Source organism: Hipposideros armiger, unplaced genomic scaffold (genome assembly GCF_001890085.2).
Source record: "Hipposideros armiger isolate ML-2016 unplaced genomic scaffold, ASM189008v1 scaffold_552, whole genome shotgun sequence".
Classification (NCBI taxonomy): Eukaryota; Metazoa; Chordata; class Mammalia; order Chiroptera; family Hipposideridae; genus Hipposideros; species Hipposideros armiger.
Window position 1 is genome coordinate 678500 of NW_017731902.1, and position 24249 is coordinate 702748.

The 24249-nt window shown below is 39.6% G+C and overlaps 2 protein-coding genes across 8 annotated transcripts in view; one reads left to right on the plus strand and one right to left on the minus strand.

Moving 5' to 3' along the window:
* CCDC158 (coiled-coil domain containing 158) overlaps window positions 1-15671 on the plus strand; it is a 66798-nt gene extending 51127 nt beyond the window's left edge. For 5 of the 6 annotated variants that reach the window (XM_019623478.1, XM_019623479.1, XM_019623481.1 and 2 more), the window contains 6 exons: window positions 2946-3106; window positions 5623-5682; window positions 9330-9397; window positions 11814-11972; window positions 13167-13274; window positions 15409-15671. In XM_019623478.1, coding sequence (XP_019479023.1) covers window positions 2946-3106; window positions 5623-5682; window positions 9330-9397; window positions 11814-11972; window positions 13167-13274; window positions 15409-15485 — 633 coding nt within the window. In that variant the 3' untranslated portion in view covers window positions 15486-15671. The remainder of the gene's footprint in view (window positions 1-2945; window positions 3107-5622; window positions 5683-9329; window positions 9398-11813; window positions 11973-13166; window positions 13275-15408) is intronic. The other variant, XM_019623483.1, reaches the window with a different exon arrangement.
* A 4666-nt stretch (window positions 15672-20337) lies between these two features.
* On the minus strand, window positions 20338-23443 carry STBD1 (starch binding domain 1). 2 transcript variants are annotated; one of them, XM_019623477.1, is made up of 2 exons: window positions 23249-23443; window positions 20338-21293 (listed from the first exon to the last, which is right to left on the minus strand). In XM_019623477.1, exons 1-2 carry the CDS (start codon window positions 23367-23369, stop codon window positions 20443-20445), a joined length of 972 nt encoding a protein of 323 aa, XP_019479022.1. In that variant the 5' UTR covers window positions 23370-23443; the 3' UTR covers window positions 20338-20442. The 2 variants fall into 2 exon arrangements, with proteins under 2 accessions (XP_019479022.1, XP_019479021.1); XM_019623476.1 differs by having other exon boundaries at window positions 23189-23443.
* Between the last annotated feature and the right edge of the window lie 806 nt (window positions 23444-24249).

The window sequence follows — 24249 nt, forward strand, 5'->3', positions numbered from 1 at the left end:
TCTTTTGGGGTTAGTGTTTTAGATTTCTTCGGATAAATTCCAGAAGTGGAATTACTGAGTCTTTCTTTGTCGCTTGATATAGCCTTTGTTTTAAAGTCTATTTTGTTGGTTATAAGCATTGCTACTCAGCTTTTTCCTTTTTTTTTTCCATAAAATATCTTTTTCTATCCTTTTACTTTCAGTTTGTGTGTGTCTTTCGATCTGAAGTAAGTCTCTTGTAGGCAGCTTATGTATAGGTCTTGTTTTCTTATCAATTCAGCCACCCTGTATCTTCTGATTGGAGCACTTAATCCATTTATATTTAAAGTAAGTTATTGCCATTTTATTATTTATATTTTTGGTCTTTTTTTTTTTTCATCTTAAAGAAGTCCATCTAACATTCCTTGTAATACTGTTTTGGTGTTGATGAACTCTTTAGGTTTTTCTTCTTTGGGAAACTCTTTATTATTTGATTCTAAATGATAGCTTTGCTGGGTAAAGCAATCTTGGTTGTAGGTCCTTGCTCTTCATCACTTTGAATATTTCATGCCAATTTCTTCTGGCCTACAAACTTTCTGTTGAGAAATCAGCTGACAGTCTTATGGGAGCTCCCTTGTAGGTAACTAACTGCTTTTCTCTTGCTGCTTTTAAGATTCTCTCTTTGTCTTTAACATTTGGCATTTTTATTATGATGTGTCTTGGTGTTAGCTTCTTTGGTTTCATCTTGTTTGGGACTCTCTGCATTTGCTGGGCTTGTATGTCTATGAAAGTTAGGGGAGTTTTTCATTATTTTTTCCTCAAATATGTTTTCTATTTCTTGCTTTCTCTCTTCTCTTTCTGGTACAAATGTTGGTATGCCCAGAGGCCCCTTAAACTATCTCCATTATTTTGGATTCTTTTTTTCTTTTTGCTGATCTGATTGGGAGTTTTCTGCTGCCTTATCTTCTAAATTGCTGATTTGATCCTCTGCTTCATTTAAGCTACTGTTGATTCCCTTTAATGTATTTTTCATTTTAGTTATTCTTTATTTCTGACTGGTTCTTCTTTATGTTTTCTACCTCCATTTTAATGTTTCCTATCTCTTTGTTGAAGTTCACCCTGAGATCGTTAAGCAGCTTTTATAACCAGTGTTTTAAACTCTGCATTTGGTAGATTGCTTGTTTCCATTTTGGTTTTTTTTTTCTGGAGCTTTGTCCTGTTCTTTTATTTGGGACATGTTTGTCTCCCCATTTTGGTTACCTCCTTGTGTTAGTTTCTATGTATTAGGTAGGGCTACTATGCCTCCCAGTCTTTGTAGAGTGGCTTTATGTAGTAGGTGTTCTGTGGGGCCCAGTGGTGCAGTCTTCCTGGTCACCTGAGCCTGGTGCTCCAGGTGTGTGTCTTGTGTGGGTTGTGTGTACCCTCCTTTTGTAGTTGAGCCTTGGTTGCTGTTTGCACATCAGTAGGAGGGATTTACTCTGGGGCTGATCAGTTGTGAGGACTGGCCTTGACTACAGTGGAAGAGCTGTTGTGCAAGGTCTGATGCTACGGAGCAAGATTTGCTTTAGTTTGGCTCTGGTGCCTGCTGAGTCTGCCCTTTGGGTGTGTCATTAGGTGGTGCTCTGGTGTGATCTAAAGCTGCCTACTGGGTTTGCTGATTCTGGGGCCTCTTGGAGAGGCTCTGGTGCAGGCCAAGGTCAACTGCTGCCTGTTCCCTGCCTGGGGCCATTTGGTATGAGCTACAAAGTGATCTGCAGATGGTTGCCACTTGTGCTGGGCTTGGAGGTGCCTGGGAGAGGCTAAGCTCCAAACTAAGGCTGGCTGCTGATAGTGCCAGGCTTGGAGCTGCTTAAAAGATATGGGACATGCCAACACCAGGTGCTGCTTGTTTGGGGTTTGTGAACCTTTGAGAGGTTTTAGGAAAGTCCACAGTATGAGCCAAGGCAGGCCATTTGTATGGAAAAACCACTGGAAGCAGCTTGGGTGGGCCCACAAGTTGGGTGGGCAGGGTCTCAGGAATCACCAAAGTGGGCCAAACAGTGTTAGCCAGGTTGATGGAGACTCAGATATGGTGCCTGCCTGCATCTGCACACCCAGTGCTGGGAGGGCTCAACAAAGAAACAATAGATCCTGCCAGTGCTTATATCTGGGAGAAAGCTGCTTGCTCCTCCAGCCCTCACCTTGAAGCCAGACAATTCATTTTCTCCCTGTATGTCTCTGGTGCCTTTCAAGCTGCTATCCCGGTGCTGGAGGTCAGACTGAGTGAGTCCATCATCAAGTAAGTCTGTGCATGAGCCCTTTAAGAGGAATGCCTGGGGCTCCAGCCACTTTCCATCTCACTCACCCACAATTTCCACTGGTTTTCACAGCCAGAAGTTATGGGAACTTCTCTTCCTGGCACTGGAACCCTGGGCTGGGGAGCCTGGTGTGGGGCTGGGACCCCTCACTCCTCTGGGAGGACCTCTGCAGCCAAGATATCTTCCTGGTTTTTAACCACTACACATGGGTGTGAGACCCACATTCTGCATTTCTGCCCCTCCTACCAGTCTCCATGTGGCGCCTTTTGTATGTCCATAGCCATAGGACTTCTCTTTAGCTGGACTTCAGGTGATTCTCAATGATGGTTCTTCTGTAATTTTGTTGTAATTTTAGTTGTAATTTTGTTGTGGTCATGACTGGAGGCTAGCACAGCATTTAGCTACTCCACTATCTTGACTGGAAGATCTCCCATACTCTAATTTATAAATATGCATGCATGTATGTATAAATAATTATACACATATTTATAAATTATATATGACACTATGTTGATTGATTGGTTATTATTGATTATCCCCCTTAGTAATAAGATTACAGGCGATTTTTGTTTTCCTCTTCTTTCGCCTTCATAATTTTTATTTACCAGTTGAATTGATTTTATAATATGAAATAGTATATGAATCTGAAAAAACAAAGTGCCTTTTTAAAAATAAATTGTTTTAATTCAGCACTCTGTGAAACATAACACAGTGAAGGAAGATCCAACAAGAGACCTGAAACAGCTTCTCCAAGAATTGAGAAGTGTGATCAACGAGGAACCACCTGTGCCTCTGGGCAAGACTGAGGAAGATGGGAGAACACCATCTCTGGGAGTCTCATATGTAGCTATGTAAGACTGAGTGTACTTCAGAATGAGAGAGCTTCTCTCATCAGTGATTTGCCTTTAAGTTGTCTATGTGTTACTCTCTGGGATGCTGAGATTTACCTAACTTTGAAGAGTATCTAACATTACCAGGGAAAATAATATGAAAGTAGAGGAGTTAAACAAAAGTAAAACCACTTGACATTAAGAGAAAAATAATACAGTTCTGTTGAGAAAGTGGCAGGGCAAGACATCACCCAAAGTTACATTCATATAGTAGTTTATAGTTCCCAACAAAGTTCACATCCATAATCTTATTTGATTATCACAATGACTATTTGAGATAGGATGGGGCAGGATTTATTTATCCCATTGTATAAATGAGAAAAACACAAGTTTCAAAAGGTTGACTTGCCTGTAGCCTCATAGTTCAATGGAGGAGCTAAAACTAGAACCCTGAGGACTACATATCTCTTCAGGTGTGAGCTAATAGGGAGGGATTTGGTTCTGTCATGTTACTCATGCCAATGGCTTATATCAAATTAATAAAAGATCAGATCCAAAAAGGATTCAACCAATTCACCAACCCTTCCTTACACATACCTACAGAAATCAATGAGGTTCTCATATTCTTTTCAAATAGTGTTTAAAATTTAATTGTGTGTTATTATTAGATTAACTTAAAACATTTTAATATGATATATACATATTTTTAGTATTATAATACTAATTGTATACTAGTTGTTAGTATTATCACAACCCATTATTGTAATAATCATTTTCTGGTTATATGGGAAATATCTAAAAGTAATACCTCCTGAAATAATATTTATATGTAAACAATATCTAGTTTCTTAAGATGTTCAATTAATATAGATTAACCCAAAGAAGCAAAATATTAGCTGGATTTATCTAATTTTTATTAATGATTTTATTAATAGTAATAGTAAAATACTAGTAACAGACCAGTTACCTAGCATAACATTGCATATACTGAACCACATGTCAGAAATATTCCATTGGCCATTGCATCAAAGACTACTTATGCATGCAGAGCACTTTTATTTTTGTCATAACTCTATAATGTGCCCTCTAAGCCAGGGCAGTATTTTTAAGTTCATTTGTCAGACAAGTAAATGTAAGCATAGACTGAGTTGTCTCCTACAATGAAGCAAACAGGCAAAGCCAGAAGTAAAAGTTAGAACCCCTGGCCCCTAGCACTAATCATTTCACAGATTGCTGTGACTTCCCTGATCACATTTCCATCACTTCAGCCATGATGGACTTGAGCTACATTGGACTGTATTGGCTATAAATATACTCAGTCCATGCCTTTAGAGAGTTTTTGTTAATTTGCTCTAATCCTACAAATGGTTTTGTCACCAAAGACTAAACTTAACATAATGCTGTTAAGTGTCCATGGAACGAGAAAGCATTTCTGAGTTTTGTGAGTTTATAAACTCTATGTATAGCCTTTTGCAAAATTTGTTTAGAGAACTAAAATCTACTGTTGTGCCTTGAAGAGTTAAATATAGGTGAAGAATTGATTATTCTAAAAATACATAGAATCTGGAAATTGTTCGTTGTATAGTCAACTGAGTTATATTTATCTGTACAGAGATGATAGAGTAAGAAATTGCAATACTGAATCAAGCCTGAGATTAGAGATATGCTATAGGTAAGAAGAATCTGAGATTCTGAATCTAAGTGTGCAAGAATTTTATATGTGACCAGGCAATTTGGGAAGTCTGGGCAGTTTACCTGGGAATCAACGGGCATTTTGAGTTCATTGAAGGAAAGTTGTTATACGGGTTAGCTGAAACCAAAAAGGATTTCAAGGAAATGTACTAAAGTAATCTACTTTTTAGAAATCAAGTTAATAGGCATTCTTTTGCTTATTTTAAATTTTGCTGCTGTTTACCCAGATGAAGATATGTATATGATACATCATGCCAAAAGTGAAAGACTTTTTCTACACTTACACATATTTGTAGTGGCTTATATAACTTGAGAGGAAGGTAGTCTGGAAGGAAATTATAACAACCTCAATTTAGGATTATAAGACCCTCACTGGAAATTCTATTTTTATCAATAATTGAATTTTTAAATGAAATCCTAAAAAGAGCATAAAAAATGAAACCCATAAGCCCTAAACAAAGACAACTTCTGGGAACTGATTTTAGCCAAAAAAGAAAAAAAAGGCTCATATTAACGTGTTACTCATGTAAGACTCCGAGGCCATTGCCTACGGGTCTTTAGTAGCTCCTCACTATCTGTTGCCTTAAGTATTTGGTCCCTAACTTGTCACCAGCCAGCTTTACTCCTATGTTATGATCTAATCTAAACAGACTACTCTTGATTCCCAAAAGGAGTTCATTTCTTTTTGTCTTCCAGCTTTCCTCCACCTGGAAGAGCCAGTACCCATCTCACTCTTTTGAATCTGTGTTTGTCTAAAAGTGATGTTTAGAGGAACAATTTTGTTTTATCGTTAAGTTAAAATAACATGGTGTAGTCTTTAATTTCCCCCATCCCTCTCCCAACAGAAGCAATAACTCATTAAGGGACTCCACAGAAGGTAGCAAATCAAGCGAAACTCTGAGCAGGTAAGAAATGATCATACCAGCCCCCGATTTTTAAAGTACCCCCTTTACTACTCTTCCTTTATTCATTCCAAAGAGCGTTAACTGTGCATGACGTGCTACACTCTGTGCCAGGGCTTAGAGTATAACAGTAAGTGAGACAGACGTGAGCCTGTCCTCGAGTTACTTACACTGTAAGGGCTGTTTATTGACTGACTGCCTAGAAAAAAGTTTCCTTTTTCTTATTTTATACCACCTATAAAAAAAAATTTTTTTTGAGGTTAAGAGCTCACTCGAGAGTGCGAGCTCTGAACAACAGGGTCGCCAGTCGATTCCCGGCCTGAGCTGAGCTGCTGCTGAGCTGCTAACAGGTGGCAGGATGGCTCAGCTAAAACAAACAAACAAAAAATAGAGCTATTAGAACCCTTTTTATATCATAAGAATATGAAAATGAATGCTACTCTTTAAATTCCAGTTAGACAGAGGCTTATTCATTGCTTGACCTTCGGCATGGAACATGTTGCCTGGTGCTACATGTTGCCACATACATAGCCGTTCGGCAAACATTTGTTTAGTGAATGAATTAAGACAGTATTATACCTTCTTACTGTCCATGCTACTAGACCAATACACAGTGAACTTGAATCGTTCTAAATATATCTTTCTTTTAACCTAAATGAAGTGAATTTTGATTTTTTTCTCACTAGATATGTAACGCTACCTTGTACCTATTCATAATATCTGGAGCTACCTACTGCATGTTTTTATTTTTCTATTTTCTGGGTGTTTTAGACTTGAGTCTATCTAATCTATGACATAGTTTAATGTATCACAATGGACATTATTATCCCCATGTATAGGTTAGAAATGAAGACTCAAGTTTGCTTAAACAACTTGCCAAGGTCATACAGCTTGTAAACAGTGGGTCAGATTTGAAGTCAGGTCCAGCCGGCTCCTGAGCTCAGGCTGTGACCCGCTCCTGAGTTCTGCCTCTGGGCACCTGGGCTGAGGCACCAGGGGAAGAGCCCAATCCTAGGCCTGGGACACAGAGGAGCTGCTTCCCTGAGATAAATAAAGCTCTGCTATAGTTTTTCTATGACTAAAAAATCTGCTTCCTGCAGCAGTAATGTGTTTGTGAAGAAGAGAGAATGGTGAGGAAACAATGGGACCTAGACCTAGCCACGTACTGTGTTCAAATGGGAAGAAGAGATTTTTAAGTATTTAATAGAAGCTCTGAAAAGTATGACGCATACTAGAAAATGAAAAATGCATTCGAATGCTCTATGCCATGGCAAATTGGCCATTTTTAAAAACTCGCACTTCAATAAATGAAAATATCACAACTGCTATTTTACCTCAACATTTCACTGTAATTACAGCACCTCTGCTTTAATCAACATCTTACAGCAATGTTTCTTAATCTAGAAACTTCTGCAGCCATATAAGCTAAATCAATATAGTCTGTACCCAGAACAGAATAAAAAAGAAATAAGTAATCTGGTATGTGGATTTGTGCTTGAATTATTCTGAAAGCCACATCTCTCCAAAGTTTTGTGGAGAATTGACTTTTCTTATTCTTTTTATGTTGCTATAATTTAATAAGCAACCACATGCCCTAAGGAAGTTTTCCAATAAAGGCCTCATAATACTTAGCTCCCTTTTACACATCTCCACATGGATGTTTCAGGAGATGAAACGTAATGACTAAAGAAATGACCGATCCTCAAAAGCATTCCCCTCTATCTTACACGTCTATTTTACACCACTGCTTCCCAGGGCACTTGTGCTTAAACCTTAACATTCATTATCTTTGATTCTTGTTTCTCTCTTGTCTCAATTCTCTAGTCACCAAATATTATTAATTCTGACTCTAATAAAATAGTTCTTAAATCTGTTTTCTTCTTTGCACATCCCCTCGAACTACCAATATTAATTTCCCGTGGCTGCTGTAACAAAATTAGTGGTTTAAAACAATACAGATTTATCTCTTAACAGTTCAGGAGGCCTGAATTCCTAAGTCAGTTTCACTGAGCTGTTGTTAGGGCCACACTCCCTCCAGCTCTTGGAGTTAATCCATTTACTTACCTTTTTCCAGCTTCTAGAGTTTCCTTCCTTGCTTTTCGTCCACCTCCACAGCCCACACAGCATAACATCCTCAAATCTTTCTCTGCTGAGATTGTCATATCATGTACTTTCTTCTTTGTGAAATCTCTCCCACTTCCCTCTTAGAAAGACACTTATGATGGCATTTAGGGTCCATCTGGATAACCCAGGCTAATCTCCCCATCTCAAAGTCATTGATGTAATCACATCTGCAAAGCCTTTAGTGCCATATAAGGTAACATTCTATAAGGTAACATTCATAGGTTCTTGACATTCGGATACAGATCTATTTGGCAGCTATTATTCAGCCTGCCACACTGCTGTAGGCCTCTTACCTTTGTTAGGCGCTACTGTGGTGGCCTTTCCAGTGTTTAGCGTGGATGTTTTTTAATCTTTTTTCTTGCATGTTCCAGTCAGTTCTATGCATCAATGTCAAATTGATCTGCCTAAAGCACAATTCAGACTGTATTTGTTTCTCAGCCCCCAAACCTTCAAAGACTCCCCATTGCCTACTGCAGCAAGAACAAACTTTTTGCCCTGAGGATTAAGGCTATCCACAATATAGCTACAACCTTCCCTTCCAGGACCTTTCCCTGAATACAGCTATTCTCAAACTTCTTGGTCTCAGGACACCTTTGCACTCACAAATATCATTAAAGATTGCAAAGAGCTTTTGTTGATATGAGCCATTTCCAGTGCTATTTTAAGTATTGGAAAGTAAATTTTTAATTTTTAATTAAATTTTAATTTTAATAGCAAACGTTTTGATATTTATTGATTAAAAAATAACAGTGTATTATTACATGTTATCATAATAATGTATTTTATTATGAAAATAGCTATAATTTTCAAATAAAAATCATGAGAAGGCATTGTATAATTTAATGCATGGCTTAATAAAAGATTGCTGGATTCTCATATCTGTATCTGCATTTAATCTGTTGTGATATCAGATATCCTGGAGCCTCTGGGAAACTCTGCTCCACACTTGTGAGAGACTGAGAGTTTAAAAAGCAAATAATATCTTAGCATCATAATAAAATCGTGTTGGCCTCACAAGCTGCCTGAAAGGGAACCACCTTGAGAACGGCTCCCATAATATTCCCACACTGGTACCCAACACACAAAGCTATTTCAACTTACTGATTTAAATAAGTCTGATAGTTTCATAAAGTAATACTACCATTGCTAAGAGAGGTTTCTTTCTTTTATTTTTGTCTTAGTTATTTCATTTTTAAATAAGTCATTAAGATTGCATCTCTTAGAATCCATAAGAGAAATATTTAAAGTTTAAAACTATTATTACAGAAAAATGAATTTTCTAACCAAGATTATTATGCATTATTACATTTTCATTCTGCAAAATGTTCATGGCACTAAATGCATAAAGATAATGCAACTTTGGATTTCCCTTCTGGGGTATTTTAGGACTTACGCAGTTTAAGGTTAGGACTGCCATCTTAAGTTTGTATTTTAAGCCATCACTTTTGCCTGCATTAGCTTGCTTCTGTCCATAAAATGCTGTTTTGTGAAATGGAATATTTGCATGACCATTTTTATGCTTCCAGAGAGCCAGTCACATTACACACAGGAGACCTAGAAGATCCGTCTAGTTGCTTCACATTCCCATGTACAGGTGAGTTTTCAATGAAAGCACAGAAACGGGCTTCAAAACCCTGCAGTGGCTCCCCATTTCCATGGGAATGAAAGCTAACGTTGTTATAGTAGCCTGTAAGTCCCCATTAACCCTCTGTTCTCATCTCCTACTGCTCCCCCTTCATTCCCTCAGCCTCATCCACCCATCAATTGTTCCCTGAACATTCCAGGCAGCTTCTGTTTCAGGCCCTTCAGACCCACTGCTCCCTCCACATTGCTCACCCCTCACCTCCTTTAAAGCCTTTGCTCAGGTGTCACTTTCCCAGGGAGACTTACGCTCACAACCTTATTTAAAAATTATAATTCTGCCACACTCCCGGTTTCCCTCACCATTTTCTTTTTGTATTAGATCTATCTTTTAATATACTATGTAACTTATTAATGTATGTTGTTCATTGTGTGTCGCCTCCTGCTAGACAGAAGCTGCACAAGGGCAGATGTCTTTAAGGGTTTGGTTCCCTGATATATCCCAGATACTTAGAACCTTCCTGATACATAGCCGGTGCTCGATAAATATTTACAGCATGGATGAAAGGAAAAGGAGAATTGAGACAGATGGTTCTTCATATACTTTCCAAAGACTTACAGACAAAATGCTCTCTACAGAAACAAGGAGGTCAAGGGTGAGACTAAAAGATAACAGAATCTGTTGAAAAGTAAAATGGCATAACACAGACTAAAAATGGAAGAGAAAAATAAAAATGTTACAAAGGAAAGCCTTAGAAAAATAAACAGGATAGGCATGACTAAAATCATAGTCATGGATGTGATGGGCCCTCTAGAGAAATTTACACAAAAGGATTTTTTAAAACTAAGAAAGACGAAAAATAATTATAAAGAATATGTTAGATTTGGGAGGCAAGGACAAACCAACAGACACATAATGGTCTCTCAATGGAAGAGAACAAAATAAATGGGGAAAGTGAAAATGTGAACAGGTGGTCATTCAACAAATGTTTAGCTATAAAGCTGGACAGTAATCCTGTAAATAGGGAAGACTGAGATATGAGGTGAAAGAGATAGGAGAAAGGTAAGCTTCCAAATTTTCTCTTCTTTTATAGAAGAGTGTCAATATATATGTATATCTAAAATCAAAACATAATATTCTTAAATACAGATCTTCATTTTTAAATAATCTTTAACTTGTGAGGAATCTTTTAAGAACCAATTTTGAAGTAAAGAGCATTTACTTGAAGTTAAACAGTTCCTTCAGTTTACTTTACTTATGTTTGTATTGTTTTAATGATTATACAAGAAAATAGAAGGTATATCCTTACCTCATTAGATTAATATAAATGAGGGCTTTTACTTTTTCTCATACATTGTGGGTACCTTGTTAACTTCATTCACTATCCTTCAATTTACATACAATTGTTGTCATGTATTTTAATTATAAATGTAAATGCCACAATGGATTATTTGCATTGTTTTGTACAGTTAATATTAATTTAGATATACTCACATATTTATACTTTACCTTCTATTTAGTATCATTTTACTTATGCCTTTAATGTTTCCTTTAATATAAGGGCGAGGGACATATTCTCTCAGTTTCTGTTTTTCTGCACTTGTCTTTATTTTAGGCTCATTTTTGAAGACTATTTTTGCTGAGTATAGAATTCTAGGGTTGACATTTTTCCTTCACTTTGAAAATATCCCATTATTTTCTGGCTTCCATTGTTTCTACTAAGAAGTCAGCTCTAAGTTTAATTATTGCTCATTTAAATATATTCTGTCTGTTTTTACCCCTTCTGGTAGCTTTAAGATTGTTTTTGTCTTTGGTTTGGTTTGTTTTTTTGCAGTTTTTGTTGATATGTCCAGTTATGATTTTCTTTATATAAGAAGAGCCTCTTTGAAGTTTGAGTAATGCTGCTTGAATCTGTGGTCATCTGTGCCTCCATTATCCAGACCTTATGGGTGCATATCTATTGTCTGTACTTTTTTCTCTAGATTTTCCACCATGTTATTTTGTCTCAGATGCCTGGTTATTTTTATGGTACAACAAACATACGTGAAAAATTGTACAGCTGCTTTGAGGCTTAGAATGAGGTTATCTTCCTCAGGAGAGCATTCATGCTTATTTGTAGTAGACAACCAAAGACACCAGCGGTCCCAGATCAGTTTAATTTGATCAACAATTAAAATGATTTGAAGCTGGACCTTGGGTCCCCAAGCACAGGTCTTGTTTCAGTTCATCTTTATTTCTAAGACACAGTGCTCTTCAGTGCAGAGTCCTTTTCAGTTCCAGCCCAGAGTCTTGGGTATTTACCAGAATGTCCTTTCTCCTCCCTGCAGTCACTGGGAACATTTTCTTATGAAAGTTTGACTTTTTGAGAGGTGTAGTGCACTGTATTTAATTAATCCTGTTATTTTACTTTGTTCTTGCAAAATTTTAGTAAGTCCATCTGTGAAAAATTCAGCTTCTCGTTCATTCCATTCCTCTCCTAAGAAGTCTCCAGTTCATTCACTCCTAACTAGTTCGGCTGAAGATTCAGTTGGTTCCGCATCACAATATAGATCCGCTAAACCTGTTCATTCACCTGATTCTGTTAAAGGTAAGAATCATCTGATGTCACTAATGAGATTAATTTATTTCTTACTCTGGTGAATTGAAAATTCTTTTCTATAATCAGAATAAGATTTTACATGGCATTTTCATTTTCAAGTTCTAACTGATGCTGTGTAACTTAAGTGGGTCTGATTTAAACAGAATAGCTATTGTGCACACACACACCCCTTAGTAAATATACATAGATATTATGTGTAAATATTATCTCTGTTATGTATAATGAACTTTTTTTCTCTGTTTATTATAAGATTTTTGGTCTTCTTTTAAATGCTGTGAGTGACTTTTGTTTCTTAATAACATTCTCTGAAATCATGGCTTTCTTCAGTCTCTGCCTTTGTAAGTGCAAATATCTATTATACGTGTCAAAATGTTTTCATTTTTTAAGTTGATTTTTCTTTCTAAGACAGATGAGGAAAACAGTTTGATTTAGAATGTGTGCCTGATAAATAAGTGGGCATTAAATATATAGATGTTGAATTGAACTTGAAATGTTTTTCATCATATGTGACAGTGACTCAAATAGCCCCAGTACTCTAGGGCATCATTCCTTTTGATAAGGGGTAAACTAAGTAAGTTATTGCATCAGGGACTAAAATCAAAATGGAAATCTTGAGATTGCCAATCAAATATTTTTTAGAGGTTGACAAAACTTAGCATACATATTAGAGACTAGCTTACATGCTCCTAGCCCCTCTTCTGTTGCTACTGCCACATTTATTCTAGGTTCACTGTCACCATGTCAGCATCCATACCACCCTCTCCCATTATATAACACCATCCTCACTCAGGTGACAGCAACTGAATTGGACACTTGGCCTCACACACATTGAAGAATGTTGCCAGTGTCAATATTAAATCTTGCTCTTTCATACCCTAACTTCATGGAACTACTCAGGTTTGGTATGAAAAGCTGTCACTTATAATGCAGAATGTATCATTAAACTTAAAATATTCCTCTCACTCATTCCATTTAATGCTATGTAGTTAAATAATAGTAAATCAATTGGTTTGTAACAAAATCAAATAAGCTAGTATGGCAATATTTAAGTAAGACATTCTTTGTTTTAAAGTAGTATTTTAAAATTTCCATAATTTTAAAGAAAATGTTGTGTAATTGGAAAATTTCTTTAAAAAATATTGACTAGACTTTTAATATCACATCTAAGCAATTTTCTAATAGCTTCACAGTCTCAGCCAATAGAAACAACAGGAAAAACATGCAGGAAGCTTCAGAACAGACTGGAAAGCTTGCAAACTCTGGTAGAAGATTTACAGATGAAGAACCAAGGTACAGTGTACATTTTGGCAAGATCTTCCTTGCTCAAAAAAGTACTGACCTTTCTTTCAGGTTAAGCCTCCTATCTGTAGATGCACTACAAGGGATTTTGAATAAGCCAGTCAGAAACCTTAGTCAAAATACAAGGGTCTTAACCATGACTAACCCCTGGATTAATTGTGTGGTCTTACGCAGGTCACTTTAGCCCTGCTCTGCTATAGACAAGGATGTATACGATGGTAACCTGTATTCGATTGCAGTTGATAGCCAGAAACAAAATAATGGTATTTAGCCTTACACAGGATTTTAATCAGTATGGGCTATAAGAGACTATGCCACACAATGAATCATTACATGAAAAAAAATTAACTACTTATAAATATACTAAAGCTATTTGAGAAACTGCTATGCTGTACAGATGATAGGCAAGTTTTGGGCGTACATTCTAACTAGATGATCCCATGAATGTGGGAGGATATGGATACGTTCTCATGGGTTTGGGAGGGCTATCATGTTTTAGGATTTTCTGAAATAAATTCATGAATCCAGGAGCCTTTGTCAGAGAGAAATTAATTTTGGATTATACACGTTATTTCATCTTTCCATCTCTAGAGAATATAAATTGCTAGATGAAGGATAATAAATATTTTAAGAACAAATTCTTATAAAATAAATTTAACCTTATTAATTATAATAGTTGCTATTAGCCTTTACTGAGCACTTACCAGCTCTGTGCCAGGCCCTATGCTCAGTGCTTTACTTTTGTTTTCTTCATGTGAGCCTCACAACCACCGTGGGAGGTGAGCACTAATATTATGTCATTTGAAAATGAGGAAACTGAGGATATGATCACAGTCATTCAATAAATACCAAGTCACATGAGTAGTAGAGCTGAGACTTAATCTCTGCAATTTCTGAGTACAAAATCCACATTTTTTTACCATGCTAAGATTATACTAAATTGTTATTAAAGAAAATTTCAAGTCCCTATGATAACCTCAGATCCCTATGTTTATAAATGTCAAGAAAAATGTTTAGGGCTGGCTGAGTGGTTCAGTTGGTTAAAAGCTTGCTCAAGAGTTTGAGCTCTGAGCAACAGTGGTTTGATTCCTGGCCCGAGCTGAGCAGCCACTGAGCTGCCAACAGGTGGCAGGATGGCTCAGCTTAAAAAAAAAAAGAAAAAAGAAAAATGTTTGATTTTAAGTTTATTGTGAGTTTTTAAAGGAGGATGCATTATTTATTGACCCTATTTTTATCACATTTTGACTTGTGTTTCTAAGTTTATCTGAGTAATGCCACCATGTAATAGTCCAAATGGAAGACAAGTTGTGTTTGTTTAAAAAATAAAAAGATCTTTATATTGAATTCATCATCTGGATGGACGGTCTCTTGGAAATTATGAAACAAATATTTTGGAGTACATTTTGGGAGCATTTATCAAAATTTGAAATGCAACATATGCTTTGACCCAGAAATTCCACTTCTAGCAATTTATTCTACAGGAAGTAACAAAAGTATTTTCTATAGCAGTGTTTATAAATGAAAATAAGCAACTTTTAAAAATTTATTTACTAACATGTTGGTACATCATATAATGGAATATTGTGTAGTCATAACAAAACACGAGATGAACTGGAAATACGTTGACATTTTGTTAAGTGACTAAAGCAAGCTACAGAACAATTTATACCACATATTTCCATTTATGTGAAGAAGGAAACACCTGTGTGTGTGTGTGTGTGTGTGTGTGTGTGTGTGTGTGTGTGTGTGTACATGAAGATATTCAGGAAACTGTTTACAGGGATGACCTCTGAGGGGTGTTCAGTAGATGGAGGGAACAGAGACAAAAACTGACTTTCTTTTTATACACTTCTGATGGATTCAAATTATTTAGTTAGTATGTATTACTTCTATAATAATAATTATCATGCTCATTTAAAACAACTGAAAGAGTAAAGTTTTATCCTTAACTCTGTTCCATAACATCAGTCTTTTAAAAAATATTCTACTTTGCAATTTTTAAGAACTTCTTGAGCTCAGAATGTATCTATTCTATAGTAGTGAGCTGACCTTTCAAGATGCACATAATAGAATTAAAGCCTGAGTAAATGTTGCTGTTCTAACTTTGTTTTATCAACATTTTCAGCAATGTCTTCAATGATCAGAAATCAAGAAAAGAGGATACAGAAAGTGAAAGACCAGGAAAAAATGTTACTAAAATGATAAATTGCTTGCCTATTTATGGAGGAATGATGCCCAATTAATTGTGGTATTACTTATAAGTAGTGCCCTGTGAACTTTTTCTTTTTATGTGAAAATTTAATAAAAGATACCCTGTCCTATAAACTGTATTTTGAAATAAACTATTCTTGAATGCTGTCACAGTAAAATTTCAAGCAGTACTAACTAGATGTGGAAGTATTCATAACTTATAAGGTATTAATTTGTGCTACTAATGGCCTGTTGATATAGTTATGTTTTTTTATTATGTTTACTGGTGCTGAGGCAATAGTTGTTTCTTTTGTTTGTTTGTTTGTTTTGTTTTGTTTTCCCCCCAGCTTAAAAAAAAGCAAAAAACTTTCACATGAAAATGAAAGATATGACATAATGCCTGGAACAGAAAGACAAATTCCAGCATACTGACAAGGATTCCTTTTGTGACCCTGAACTCACCGTTCTGTCAATATCAGTGAACATAATCAGATAACACAACATTGGGACCGCTAATCAACAATTTTGAAAAAGTTTCTTTTTTACGTATTAGTAACTATAAAGAAAGAAAAAATGTGTTATTTTTCAGTCAGTGGGTAACTTCTACAGATTAAATGGATTCAGTCTACCTTAATTAGATGTTAATAAATTAGACGGTTTTGTATGTCGAGTGCTTTCTAACACCAATAACCAATTCTGTGGACACCAACTGGGTGTCCTATTAGTCAATTCAGTCCTGACATTATCTGGAGTTAGTGTCAGATTCTACACATGTAAGGGCTGAGTCCCACAAAACTGCCCCTCTTTGGATGCTAATCACAAGCCCCGGGCCGCTTGTACTTTTTTAATTGACAGGTTATAAAGTGGGGGTTCCCATAACCTCCTCCTGAGTTTCAGTAATTTGCTAGAATGGACCATGGAATTCAGGAAAGCGCTTTAGTTCCTATGACTGGTTTATTATTAAGGAAACAACTGAGAAACAGCCAAATGTAAGAGATGCATAAGGCAAGGGATGGTGTTCAGGTGCATGAAGCTTCCATGCTCTCAGAGTGTGCCACCTTCTTAGCACCATGATGTGTTCACCCGAAGCTCATTAAATCTCATTACAGTCATTCACTGTTGAACAATGGGGACATGTTCTGAGAAATGCGATATTAGGTGATTTTTGTCATTGTGTGAATATCATAGAGTGCACTTACACACACCTAGATGGCATAGTCCACTACACCCCTAAGCTATATGCTATAGCCTATTGCTCCTAGGTTTACAAGTCTGTGCAGCATGTTACTGTACTGAATACTGTAGGCAACTGTAACACAGTGGCAAGTATTTGTGTATCTAAACGTCTTTAAACATAGTAAAGGTATAGGAAAAATACAAAAAAAATACTATATAAAAGATAAAAAAATGGTACACCTGTATAGAGCACTTACATGAGTGGAGTTTGCAGGACTGGAAATGAGTGAGTGGCGAGTGAATGTGAAGGCCCAGGACATTCCTGTCCACTACGGTAGACTTTATAAACACTGTACACTTAGACTACACTCAATTGATAAAACACGAGATTAAATGAAGCACAAGGGGACATGATGCTATAAAGAGACACAGTAAACATGAGATGAGGCTGCTGCCAGTGTAACACAGCATACTGTTTTACAGCAAACTTTTTTTATAAGCAGAAAGAATACACTCTAAAATAACAATGAACATATAGTATATGAATACATAAGCTAGTAACATAGCTTATTATCATTATCAAATACCATGTACTGTACATAACTGTATGTGCTATACTTTTGTATGACTGGCAGTGCAGTAGGTTTGTTCACACCCTCATCACAACAAACATGTAAGTAATGCATTGAACTAATGTTAGGATAGCTACCACATTACTAGATGATAGGAATTTTTCAGCTCCATTGTAATCTTATGCAGTCCTTGGTCAACCGTTGACCAAATCATCATTATCGAGCACATGATTGTATTCAAGAGGTTTTATATGATTAATCTCACCCTCTTCCTCTTCCCAGAGGTTGGTGAGTGGGGCTGAGAGTGCCAGTCCTCTAATCACTTGGTCTTTGTGGTGACCAGCTCCACTGGGGGAGCCAACTCCCCCCCCCCCAATCACCTCATTAGCATTAACTTGTGTGATCTAAAGGGCCTCATTAGGAATAACAAAAGACATTCCAATCTCTCAAGAAATTCCAAGGGTTTGAGGAGCTCTGTGTCAGAAACCTGGGACAAAGATGAAATATATTTATTATACCATGTTATACCACAGTATGTGAACCAAATAAAACGAGATAAGAAGAACATACACAAAAGTGTTTCAATTATGCCAAAGGCAATAGGGACAACGTGGCAGGCTAGCTTCCCAAAGAAGTCTGCACTCCCATTGCATAGCACAGATGTCAGAGAAACAGCTGCCCAGCTAAAGGCTGTTTCCCAGCCCCACCTCCATCTAGGTGTGGCCACCTGACCAGTTCTCACTAATGCGTGTGCACAGAGCAGGATGTGGCACTTTCTGGCCAAGTCTTAGTAAGCATTTGTGGTTTCCCCTCACTTTATTTCTTCTTCCATGGACTTACAGAGGACAGTGAGGTCCTAGGAGACGGTCACTGGACAGAAGAAGCCTGGGAGACAATCTCTGCAAGGGGAAGAACTGCCCTACTTGCCAGGAATACCCACTTGTGTTAATAAGAAATAACTGTTGTTGCAGCCTTCTTCCATGCATGGTGTCTGTGACAGCAGCTAGAGGTAGCCCTAACCAGTACAGATAATAAACTAAGAAGGACATACAGACTCCCACAAGAAAATCCTCATGTTTCACCTCTAAATGACTGTATTAGCACTCAAAGAACATTTAATTTTAAATGACAAATTTTTAAATATATAAAGTTTAGTATTATATGTATCTCTCTTAAATCAATTGGCTTTACTGATTTTTATTGCATCAGGCTAGTGATAGAACTCTAAAAAGATTTTTATTGTAAACTTTTTACCTTTAATTTTACATAATAGAAAATTGCTTGGGCCTTCTGGGTAGAAATACTAAATAGGCCTTCTGAAGACCTCACTGGGAGAATATTAAATTCATTATGAAATATGTGAGAAGTATATGTGAATTTTACATAAAAATGCTGAGTCAGAAAGTATCAAACATAGTTCTTTTAAGCACTTTCTAACACTACCTTCAGTTGGGTTTAAGCTATTTTCAGCAAAGACCATCATCTGAAACCAAAATTAATGTTTCACCAAAAAATGTTATGCTTGGTTTGGCAGAGTGGCTCAGTTGGTTAAGCGCACAAGCTCTGAGCAACAGGGTCGCCAGTTCGATTCCCACATGGGCCAGTGACACTGCACCCAAGCTGAGCTGCCGCTTAGCTGCCAACAGGTGGCAGGATGGCTCAGCTGGTGAGAGCACATACTCCTAACAACAAGGTTGCCGGATCGACTCTTGCATGGAATGGTGGGCTATATCCGCCCGCAACTAAGATTGAACATGGCACCTTGAGCTGAGCAGCTGGGAGCTGCCAATGGGAGGCTGAATGGCGACTGAACTTGGAACTGAGCTAGCTGCGCCCTCCACAGCTAAGACTGAAGGACAACAACTTGGCTGTTCCCCTTCCCCAATTCCTCAACACTGTTCCCCTTCTCCAATTCCCCAATAAAATATTTTTTTAAAAATGTTACGCTTATTAAAAATTGTTTTAACATATAAGAATTCATTTTCAAGTACAGGCATGTATAATATCTTTCCAAAATTAGTTTTAAAAGAAATATTTTAAAACTTTGTCTCCAAAGGGAAAACAAAAACAGACTTCTTGCCTCCTAATGTTTGCTTTTATTCTGTATCTGTTATTAGTGGAGGAGAACACTAGTATTTTATATCTAAGATACAATGGTACTAAGATTTAGAGACACCAGACATTTAATAACGATATTAAAACTTGGGTTTTATTTTGTCAGTTATAATAGCAAAGTTTAAGTATTTATTTCTTCTCAGAGCAAAGATGTACTTCTCTATCACTGTCCTGTTACGATTTGGTCACCCAAGATAGCTACTGGGATGAAAGGAGAGGGAAGAGGATGAAACAATTGCTATGGGACAGCTCGTCTGTTGGAGTCCATCCGGCTGGTGGGTAGAGATGGTCCTACAAAGGCCCAGGAGTAAATAATGGGTGTGCCCTTCCTGCAGTCAGGTAGATGTATCTATACCTCCCAGCTCTCTCAGAGCTATCGTTCAGACCACCTGGCTCAGCCCACACCTTAACGCCATTCCTGTTCCCCTTGCTCATGGGCTGCTCCCAGTGACTGACTGATTAGGCCCCTTGTTTCTATACCAGCCTTCGATCACAAGACAAAGACATACTGGCTACCTTCAAACCATACCAGGCAGGTAAAACCAAGCCAAAAACATCAGGAAGTCTTAATGTATTACCTCCCAGCCTTGCTAATCACATCTAGTGACCAGATCTTTTCTGATCACAGTCCCATATGAGGTTAACTATTTTTAAACATAAAATGCACATGTAGTAAAGAGAGTGTTTCTCCAGCTGTACCAATAGGAAACCAGCTTTTTTTAAAGGCAGCTTGTTTTATGCTCTTGGTTTCAGGATCACCCAAAGGCTCAAACTTGAACCCTGTGCAGCTGGTTAGTTTTTATACTCCCTGACCAGGCCACACCCGAAGCTGTACCAAGTCACTCCCCAAGAGGGCGAAGCCCCAAAGTAATGATGGATCAGCATAAATCCGTCCATCGACGCCACAGGAAAATAAGTCCATGCTTGCCGGAAGCATTATCTACATATATATCTGCACATTAGACAAAAGCCACTAGCAAATTTGAAACAACTCTGATGGCTAAATTTGGAGTTCTACTTCCTTTATTTTAAATTATTCAGTGTGCGCCACAACCTTAGCCTCTCCCACAGTCTGCAGCAGCCTCTTCAGTCCTTTGCAAACTGAATCAGTGAATCCCCCAGCACTTGTGAACCATTTTATCCTTGTGGCCAGTCTCTAGTAACCTATTGCTGCATTCTTCCCAGCGAGTAACTTCCCCATTCTCTACCACCACAAACTTCCATTCCACCACCACATTTGCTGGCAGGGACACAGAACGAGACCAGAGCCCATCCTTGCTCTTCTGGAGAGGAATGTAAGTGTTCCATCTCCCAAGCCGCTCATGGTCTCCAGTTACTGCAATGAATTGCATACCCTTGCTGGTGATGTAATGGACCTGGAACCTGACACTAACTTGCTGAGACTCTGAAGACATTGCAGCTCCCCTCTTTGTGTTCACATCCACTTCCTGACCTCTTGTGTCCACAAGAGTGCTTCCGCCATAGTTCATGCCTTGGTTTGGGCTTAACACTGGAGCCTCAAGACTGCCACCCAAACCAATGTCTCCCCAAGACGAGTGCCTGGACACCATTTCCCAGTCTTCTTGGTCAGCTGAGTCCTGACTATTCAACCTTTCAAGGCTCCCTTCTTCTTTAGCTTTGTCCATAAACAGGTTGCTAGAAGGCAACTTCTCTGCAAAACATGGAGCTGCTTGAGCAGGTGTCTCTTGTCCTTTTTGGAATCCCCACTCTCCTATACGAGATTCACAACTTTCATTTCTTAAAACTTCAGAGTTACCAGTTGCAGATGGAGCTCGAGATTCTGTGTCTGGAAGCCATGCAAAAGGAGCATGCTTTCTGGACTCGCCATAGTCACCATCTTCTCCAGGAGGGCTCTGCATTCTCCATGCTGCCTCCTGCACTTTACCAGGGACTTTGGTCTCTGAAACCAAACATCCATTGCTTTCTTGAAGATGCTCTAAAAAATATACAAAATGTAATAGGCAGTTTTCATGAGAAAAAAAAAGTAAAAGCCTGAGAAAATAGGTTTAGTTATTGAAGACTTTTTATCACTAATCCATCTGCAGTTCACAAAATCTACCCCTATTAAAATCAAGTACTTAATTACCTAGTTCAAACACTAACTGAAACAGTACTGTGCTCTATGCATGTATATACATGTGTATCCAACAATAAAAGGCACATCCAGGAGTGTCAATGACGTGGCGAGTTGTAGAGGCAGAAATAACCTGTCATGGTCCTTCATCTCCACAATCTGGGCCATACTTGGCATGTAATCAAGTCAAGTTCATTGGCTTCTATCATCAAAAAATGTTATGCAGCCTGTGGGGTGACTGGCTGCATAGCTACCCTACAAACCAATAGAGTATACTTGTGCTCTAAGAAACTGCTTGCAGCCCAGAGATTGGCTCTCACAGATGTGGGCGGATCAGCAGCAGCTGTCGCTGTGGGAGAATAAAGACAGCAGTGCATCACTGGGCAAGAGTTGGGGCAAGGGTGCCAGGAGAGGGCTGGTTTTTCCTTGCCAACCCTATGTGTATCAGGAAGCTCTTCCACAAACTCTAGACTTCTTACATGCCGTCCCACAGTACACTTTAAAAAATGTTCTTAAGAAAAAACAATCCAAGCTTTCTAAAGACTCCATTTCTTTCTTGGCCACCTCATTGATAGTCGTAGCTTCCTATCAGATCAAAATCTCCAAAATCATACAATGAACACTGATGAGTTTTTTGAGGGGTGGGGGGAGAAGGAGTCTTGTTTCAGCTCCTTAATGGTGGGGTTGGAAGTGAGACATAAACAAATATTACTCTGAATTCCCAATCTTTCAACCTAAAACATAAGTCTGGCTTTCAGATAAATGATCTTTCTGCTCATCTCAAACCAATCGCAAGAAATGCACAGGGGCAGATTTTCAAGTGGCTACAAATGAACACTCCACTAAAAATAAAGTTCACAGATGTCATTTTCAACCAGGAGGCTGGATCCAGGCCTGAGCCACTTGCCACGGGAGGGCGCCCGGAAGTGCGGTTTTCTGCCAGTGCTCTTACTTTGCCTAGCAACCCGTCTCTAAAATGTAGAGATTTTAAACCGAGATGTCAATTCTACACATAGAAGTGGGGTCCCCTATTAAGTACCCTTATTAAGCACATCCCTTCCTGCGGATGAGACATCATGCGCTGTTCAGAGTGAGCATGGGGGAAGGCCAATACATCTGAAACGGGCGGCCAGTGGACAGCCCCAGGGCTTCAACCGAGGCCTTCATGGCCAGAGTCCAGCCTGAACTTTGCCTTCCTGACAGAAGCGTCCATGTAGCTGGAGGTGCTCACTGATTGGGTGTTCTCCAAAACCAGCTCTTCGATGGGGTGAGGGATAGGAGGACATGAGGCTATGAGATTGGGACTGAGGAAGTGTCCCTGCTCTGACAGAGATTCAAGAGGGTTGTAGGGTCCTCTTAAACCTCAGCACTCCTTTCCAAAAGCCCCAGAGGGGTGCCGCCGCTGCAGCCGCCCGCACTGCACCATGCGCCGCCTGGCGGAGAGCCCATCCCCGCTGGAGGGGCAGGTCCTCAGGGGCGGGAGTTGGGGGCAGAGGCTCAGCGGGAAATGGCCCTTGGGTCCACCAGGGCATCTCCAGGGCCTCCGTGGAGCTCAAGAAACTTGCCTGGAGTGTACTGGGGAAATTGAGGGGCGTGCGGAGGGTCCTGCCCCGCAGAGGGGAAGCTCGCCGGCCCGGAATGGGCCATTAGGAAGGCTCCAGGTGGCATTCCTCCCCTCCCCCCCTCCCCCCACCTCTGTGAACTTGAAGTTTTTTTTTCTAGCAGATCTGCTCTCGGGACGCGGGGAGGAAGAATACCTGGCTTGGTAATCAGTCCTCCGCTGCCACCCTGATCACCTCCCGCAGCCACAGCCTCACCGAGAGAGGCGTCCCTCTCCTGCTTCGCGTCCCGCTTCTTTCCCGTGTCCCGCAGCAGCCAGACAAAAAGCGCTCCGGCCAGACCCCCTCCGACCAGCAGGGCGGACCACACGGCGCCCATGACTGCGAGGCCGCAGCTGCGGGAGACGACAGCGGCGACAGGGACAGGGGCTCAGGTCACTCAGGCAGAGCCACACCTACCCCACCAGCTCCAGCCTTTTACGGTCCCAGTTGGCAGGCGCTCCCTAGCAGAGCCCGGCCCTCCGCAACTAATGCTCAACTTTCTCAGCCCCGCCCCGGGGCTGCAGCGCCAGGCTCAGTCCAGGCGAGACTCGGGCGCCCTCCTTTACCAACATTTTCCAAGGCCAGCCCCGCCCGTCACCGGCGACCCAGTGCACCGTGTTCCTGGTTCCACGTGTGTCCTGCACGCCTAAAGAGCCCAAGTGCGCACAGCCGCCGCGCGCAAAACCAGTCCAGCACCACCGCCTTTCCTTCTCACTCTACTGCTGGCCAAAACCCAGCCCTGGCTCAGCCTGCGTCCAGCGCCCCCATCCCATGGACACTCAGCAGCAGCAGCGCGGCCAGCTAGAGGCAGGCGCTTCCCAGAACTATGACGCGGGAGAGGTTGCTGTGCGTCGGTGACGCGCCGGGCTGGGTCTTGGGCTCGAGAGGTAGCTCGGCCGGGTAGGTAGGCCCGGCGCATCGCGGGTGCGGTGCCGGGAAATCGGGAGACCTAGTGGAAGCTCCATTCGGCTGCCAGTTAGGGGCGCTCAGCTTCCCAAGCCTCTGTCTCCAGCCTGTAAAATGAAAGGACTGGACTGAGAGACATCCATCTATAAATGCCAATCATGTCAGCCACTTCCAGTCCCTGCTTCTTCCTCAACTTCTTTTTGGGATGTTTCGTTGTTTCAAAATGTGCGCCCTCTTGTCTGGACTGGACGTTGCCCAGGAACAAGCTCCTGCAGATGGATTTATTAATAAAAATAGAAACCCTCTTTGTA

What these genes read in the sequence shown, in the direction of transcription:
- STBD1 (XM_019623476.1), bottom strand. Translation starts at nt 23,369, where the DNA reads ATGGGCGCCGTGTGGTCCGCCCTGCTGGTCGGAGGGGGTCTGGCCGGA. An exon ending in AGGACTGATTACCAAGCCAG is followed by an intron (nt 21,294 to 23,188) that starts GTATTCTTCCTC and finishes TATATTTTTTAG; the next exon opens with AGCATCTTCAAGAAAGCAAT.